This window comes from Lissotriton vulgaris, chromosome 3_1 (assembly GCF_964263255.1).
Source record: "Lissotriton vulgaris chromosome 3_1, aLisVul1.2, whole genome shotgun sequence".
Taxonomy (NCBI): domain Eukaryota; kingdom Metazoa; phylum Chordata; class Amphibia; order Caudata; family Salamandridae; genus Lissotriton; species Lissotriton vulgaris.
The window spans coordinates 2,100,566,022-2,100,573,042 of record NC_141689.1 but is presented as its reverse complement, the minus strand read 5'-3'; the positions used below and the strand labels follow the sequence as shown (position 1 = coordinate 2,100,573,042).

At 43.3% G+C, this 7,021-nt stretch overlaps 1 protein-coding gene across 1 annotated transcript in view; it reads right to left on the bottom strand.

The window, feature by feature from the left end:
• Positions 1–442: 442 nt before the first annotated feature.
• SCFD2 (sec1 family domain containing 2) overlaps positions 443–7,021 on the bottom strand; it is a 1,876,913-nt gene continuing 1,870,334 nt past the window's right edge. Inside the window, exon 9 of the mRNA XM_086962651.1 lies at positions 443–2,915. Within this exon, the coding sequence (XP_086818777.1) occupies positions 2,823–2,915 (93 nt within the window). The 3' untranslated portion in view covers positions 443–2,822. The remainder of the gene's footprint in view (positions 2,916–7,021) is intronic.

The window sequence follows — 7,021 nt, the reverse complement described above, 5'->3', positions numbered from 1 at the left end:
ATTTTTCTTTTGGTAAAATAGGGTCCAGCGTTCCAGCACGCGGAAAATCTGGTTGCAGGAACACTGGTAAATTTATAAATTTACGGATCAGAATTACACATGGAATTCACCTCTGCACAACTTGTAATAGGGGCTTAATGTTCAACTACTTTGCTTTTTTCACCATCTCTAGTTATATGATTGCATCTTAAGTCTGCCTATGTCCTGGTAGTGACTTTTAGGATGGAATGGCCAATTTAACGTTAGAACTAGTACATCATAAATGTATTTAGCAGGATAGAATTTCTCTTTGTGTGTGAAAGGCATACTCACTGAAATGTTAACTTATTTAAAAGAGAAACATTAAAATGTAATATACATGCATATAAGTCCTTTGAATCATAAAAGAGACACATCTCACACAGTTCTCAATAGAAAGGATTTATTTTATGGCACACTGCTAATGACATGAAGAACAGAAGTACAGGATTGAGAAAAACACTGTGATTTGGTTTTCCTCCAGTACACTGCGGATGCGGACAAAGCAGATGCAAGTAGGGATGTGCACGTTGAGTAAGCTAATAGTAAAATTGTTTAGTGTTTTCAGTGGGACCCATAGAGATTCAAATAATATAAACAAAAATTAATGCAAGTAAGTTAGCCGATGTGCAAAAGGCTCGATTTTCAAGGTATTCGCAAACAATGACCCTGCACTGTAAATCTTTTCTTGATGCACAATATTACATCACCATGGAATCTAATATTGCACATGAGTAAACCCCACTAAAGAGGCGGGGAGTGGGTATTTCAAGAAGGTGGGAGAGGTGTCCTCGGAAACTTTGGAACGCACACAAACTTGAGAGCATACGGGTATTCTCAAACGTTGAGCATCGCAGTCTCACCCTGGAAACAGTAAAGAGTAACTCCTTTTGCAGCATGAGGAAGGGAGGGGAATGCCCCTAGGATTTGCAGGGAAAGGGTTTCTCCATGGACAAAAAAAATATATATATTTTTTTTTGACGGAGTTTTATATAGCGCGAACTTGACCCGGTATCGGGTATCAGAGCGCTTTACATAGCACCAGTTGCGTTACATGAGGACACACATTCATTTTTGTTAGACACAGGGAGATTAAGTGAATTGCCCAGATTCACAGGATGTTCAGCGTCAGTGCTGAGACGCAAACCCGGTTCCCCAGATTTGCGGTCGACCGCCCTAGCCGTCAGCTCAACTCCTCTCTGTGGAGACAAAAAAGAAAACAAAAAAAATGGGCCACTGCACGAAGGCAGTGACATTTCCCTGTACGTGACCATGTCACATATACAATCAGGAGTGTGGACATTTCTTCACATTATTGGAAAAATGAATTAAATTAACTAAAGTTTTTCTTCAGTAGGTTTGGAAACTTGCAACTGTCGCAGCTTTCCAGGCACCTCTGCAGCGGCAGTGTCTTTGGAGGGTGAGGGGGCATTGCCCCACCCCCTACTCCGCGCCTGCTGCAGTGGTACTAAACGTAAAAAATAAAATGGCAATGAAATTGCTATTTTATTTTTCACATTTAGTGTGCAGCGGCATCCAAACGGGAGAACTGGGGATGTGTCCTCCTCTGCTGCCGATTGGCAGCGTAGAGGACTGGAGGAGCAAGATGGACCCTCTAAAGTACACGTCAGTTTGGCCAGCTCTCTTGAGCCGGCCAAAGTTACGTGTGCACTTTGTAGCTCTCCACTCAGCTGTCTTAGACAGCTGGGTGGAGACCAAGCACAGACCTAAAGGGCCTGAAGGAGCATCCAGATAGGGCGCTCAATCGAATCCTGGCACTGCTTTCATGCTGGTGAGAGTAGCGCCAGGATTGGTTAGTGGAATTTTCTGGAGGCTGGAGCCCGTGGAGCTGACAGAGGAGGAAGTCGGATGTGCAGCAGCCTAGGTAAGTGACTTTATTTTTTATTATTTGCCACTTGCCTTGCCTGCATGCAAGCAAATTACTTCCCCCCTCCTGCTCGCTCCACCGGTGCATATATGTGCCAGCATCCCCTGCACAGCAGGAAAGATTTCTGAATTCTTCAAAGTCATACATCTGTACACATGTGAGGTTATAAACCTACAGGTGCAGATTCATAACTTTGTGATTTGAAACATCATGTGAAAATATTTCTCACACATATTCAATGTGGATATCTTAAAAAAATACTTGACTGGATTTCACTGGTTTAACAAAATGTCCCGCTACAGAGAGGTGGCCAGATTATTGAAGAAAATACTAAACATTTGAATAGATCAAATGGCAATGTGATGCATTTTTTTCCCAAGTCTAATGGGTGCACCTAGCAAATGTCCAAGGTGAATATGGAAGACAGATCCACAGAAGATACAGCTGCCCTTTCCCAGGGTAGTTATGGACATTAACACAGAAGCCACAAATTCTGAAAATGTGTTGAGTATTTTAATGGACAAATCAGTATACGACGACTAAATATTGAGGTTCTGAAAAAAGAACAAAATTGAAATTTTTAGAATTTTTTTTACTCAACCTGCAAGTTGTTTATTTCACCCTAAATACATTGATTTGTATTTGTTTTTAATTCTCATAGTGGACACCTTCAAGGGATGCTCAATAAAATGCATATCCAAGAAATTGCAAAACTGCGTTTCGTAATTTTTGTTAGCCAAAAATGTTTAATGAAAAAGAATATAAATCGGATACGTTTCAGGTTCTCAGTCTCTCACAGTAGAAGTAACTGGGACACACTAGTCATTTTACATCCTCCCAGAGTAAACTCAATTTATATCTTCCCGGGAAGGACTGATGACCACTGGTAATTTTAATCTGGATATCATTAGGCTACTCAAACGCCGATGTTCAGATGTAGGCGCTCAGCTGCAAACAACATCTCTGGAATGTCAACTGGTTTCAAAAGTTTGTTGGACATAACAATGACCTGAAATAGAAAAAATGATAAATGCATTATAGTTTATGTTCATTAAGTATGGTAGGACTTTATTCTTAGTAACAACAGATGGTTTAAGGATCTAATGAGTGCTCTTTTCTATTTAAAAGAATATGGGCAATTTTGCATGTTATTCAGGCACTTTAAAATGTGTTAATAAGTCGACTAAGGCACTTCTGAGTATATCGAGCGCAATGAAATGTTGGTACTTGCTTCTATAATGACTAATAACTATTTCTTTAAATTCACTTCATACTTTGCATTTGTCAGCTCATAACATTGTAACAGATTGTTACTTAAATGAATGGGCAGAGTTAGCTTTGTTGAAACTCATGCTTGTAAAATGCAAGTCAGAAAGGATGTCAGTAGAAGAGTTTAACTCTCTTACTTAGTTAAAATTCAGTTGTTGATCTCTATTTAAGGTATAAAAACTAAAAAGGAACAAGATACTCTAGGTAACACATTATTGATTAAACGTTTCCAGTCGGTCACCAGCAATCTGATTCAATTCACACAGATGAACTCCTAACTTCTGAAGTGATCCTTTTGTGTTTCCACAGATAATTTTTCTGTTCCATTCCACTCATTTCCTCTCCTATTTCCTGGAAAGTTCTACATGACTCTACCTTCTTTTATAATTTGCTCAGCATTTTTTGGCAACATTTAAATGAAGTCTTCAGATCATGAGGAGTGGGTTTATCTATCTATGCAGATAACACCAAATCTCTACATCAGTTTCTGTCTAAGAACCTTAACTCCATTCAGTGATGCATATATTGGAACATTATATTCCTCAACTTTGTGGTTACAGACATTCTTACAATTCAACTGTTCTCCTTTTTGATAATCGGAAGCTGCTACATCAGAAACAGTTTAAGCTAAATTAAACACATCTTTTCAGTACTTCAAAAGCTTCATTAACAGCTGCCTTACTAATAGTATCCTGAGTCCTGAACTACCAGGCCAAGTCCCCTCCAGACGGCAACACAGCAACCCCAGACAGGGTTCAGCCTACTTAAGCCTCGCCAGTGAGATATAGTTTGAGTCCTCCTGCACTGGGAGCACAGACACCACATCTGGGTATTCATATCACTTTTTAAAAAAAAACTTTATTTACCAGTTTCACAGTTAAATACAATGTTGTTGCCAGCTCGAGTTCAACAATGTTTTCAGCATTACACTTTATGCAACTTTCATGACTGCAAAACATTATACAATACTCCACACAACTATGCACTTTTGATTAGCACTGAGTCTCTCACATAATGTCGTCACCGGGCCAACCACATCCCAAACTGCCTATAACTGTATCAACATTAAATCACCTTGCGAGTAACAGTAGCGCACTAAATTGGTGTTGTCAAGTGATGTTCTTGGAGATTAGCTTTCTGGGAGTCAACCAATACCCGCAGGAACCAACCCGCTATTTGGCCGTGCATTAGGCTGTGATTGTGTTGTGGCTGTGTATTGCTTAAAAGTGCCCCAAATATCCCACGGACGAGACCTACTGGGTAGTGTGGGAGCATATAAATCGTAGTTAAGGTTGCAATATGTTAGGCTGTGTAGCCAGTCCTTGCGCTTCGGCATGTCCTTCCACCCCCATTTTAGTGCAACCTTCCTTTTTGCAAGTAGCAGCCCCAGTGCTGTGAACCTCCGGATCGATTTGGATATGTTTTCAACATATCCCAATAAGGCTATGGCCGGTGTGGGATCAATATCAAAACCAATCATGTCCCCCAATGTGTGGAATATGTCGGTCCAGAAGCTGCTAAACTTAGGGCAGGTCCAAGCCAGATGTGCAAAGTCTGCATGTGGGGCCTTGCATTTGAGGCAGCAATGGGACCTGGCCGGGTCTATTTTGAGCAACATCTCGGGTGTGATGTAAATTCGCCATAGGAACTTGAAGTGAATAAGCTTGTGCCTGCTGTTCAAGGACACTTCTTTCATTTGCAAGCAACAAGCGGCCCTCTGGTCATAGGTCGTAGGATGACCCAGGTCCCCCTCCCACGCAGCCCGTAGATTGGTGTCATTAACTGGAACTATGTCTACGCAGGCCCTATATAGTTTAGAAACCAAATGTTCCCCTGTGCTACTGTCTAGTACAATGTTAAGGGGGGTGAGTGGGGTGGGTTCGAAGGGAAAGCCGGGAACCCTAGCTTTTAAAGCAGCGCGCATGCGGGCAAGCACAAACTTGTCCATAAATGAAGCTTCATGAAACTTGCTTCCATCAGAGTCTGAGAAGGCCAGGCCCTCAAAGTAAAAATCGCCAATTTTTCTCATGTCGAATTTAGTTAGCGTGAGTTGCACTATTCTTTCCCCAGTTATCGTATCCATCGGTTAATTGGAAGCGGTAGGCTTGGGGAATACATAGGCGGGGACCTCAGCAGCCTGAGCAGTTTTTGCCAGGCCCTACTGGAGGTGGACACCGTCTGGATGTCTAGGGGGATCACGTGGGTAACCCTGCGGCAACACCGTGCTCAAGGAGTCCGGAAGGACTAGATCTGCTTCAAGTCTTAAATAGGGGATTCTGGCGTCAGGATGGTACCAGAAGTGAGCATAAACGCACTGCGCGATCAAATAATATAACTGAAGATTTGGCACTCCCAATCCACCCCTATGGTATGGGAGGTTCATGACCTCCCAACGAACCCTAGGGCGCCTGCCACCCCAAGTCAGCCGAATAAGGTGGGTATTGACGGTTTTGAAATAGCGATGTGTGAGAGGGATAGGTATGGTATTAAAAAAATTCAAGAATTTTGGCAGAACGATCTTCTTAATTAGTGTCACGTCACAGCAATTGAGATTGGAAGCCGGAGCCATCTCTCCACTTGTTGCTCCAAGTTGTGTATTGCCGGGCCATAGTTCAGTAATAGAATCTCAGCTGTGTTTGAGTGTATATGTATCCCCAAGTGTTTGACGGATTCGGAGCACCAGGTGAGTGGATATTCACATTCCCATCGGACTGTGCCAGAGGTAAGAGGGAATATCACAGACTTGTGACAGTTTATTCCAAGGCCCGAAAAACTGACAAACCGAACTATCTCTCTAATCGTATTCATAACACACTTAAAGTGTCTACTGCAGCAAATAAAGAGATGATGAAAGGAGTATTTGAACTTTGAAGGCAGTTTGGGTTAGACTGGATTGGAGCAGGACCAAGTTTGACTTACATATGGTTGGCCTCTGTCTAACGTGGCACAGTGGGCAAAAATAATGGACTGGAATGCAGCCCCAACGAATTACCAGCATATAAGATTAATTCACGCATTCCACACACACTCTGGGGCAGATTTACAAGCCCCCTGCACCACCAGTACGTCACTTTTCGTGAGGTACTGGTGGCGCAGGGGGCTCCTCCATATTTACAAGGAGAGGAAAAGCCACCCTGCATGACTTCTCCTCTCCTCGTAAATATGGCCCCTTCACACGCAGCACTGTGCGTGGAAGGGGCGTTCCATGGGTGTTGCTGTGGGTGTTCCCACGCAACACCCATGGAACCAGATACATCTCCAGATTTACGAGAAATCGTAAATCTGGAGATGCGTGTGATTGCTATGCCACCCTAGAGGTGGCGTAGTGAGGCACAACAAGAGCTGTTTATTTCTTTTTGTTTTTTCCTCTTTCAATGAGTGCTGCATTTTTTTTGCGGGAAGGTGTCCCGTCCTGCACACAAACAATCTCCCCATGACGCAGGCACCCTTGCACCATGGTGCAAGGGTGCCTGCTCCGGCGCATGGCTGCAGTTTGCGTGCCAGCGCAGGGAAAGCACAGAGATGCGACATATTCTTGTAAATATGTTGCATCTCTGTGCTTTACAAACTAACGCAGCACAGCGCAGCAAAATGACTTGCTGCACCGTGCTGCGTTACTTTGATGTAAATCTGCCCCTCTGTTGTTAGTACCAGTGGCACAATTTCACACAATCAAAGGGGTAGTGGCAGGGCCGGACTGGGAACTGAAACCGGCCCTGGCAAAGTGCTCGGCCGGCCTCCCCCTCCTCCCCCAGGGGATGGATTGGGGTGCGACCGAGCTCTTTGCCAAGGCCGGTTTTCGCCGATTTTGTTACAGGGTCGTTTTTGCAGCTATGCTGCAAAAAA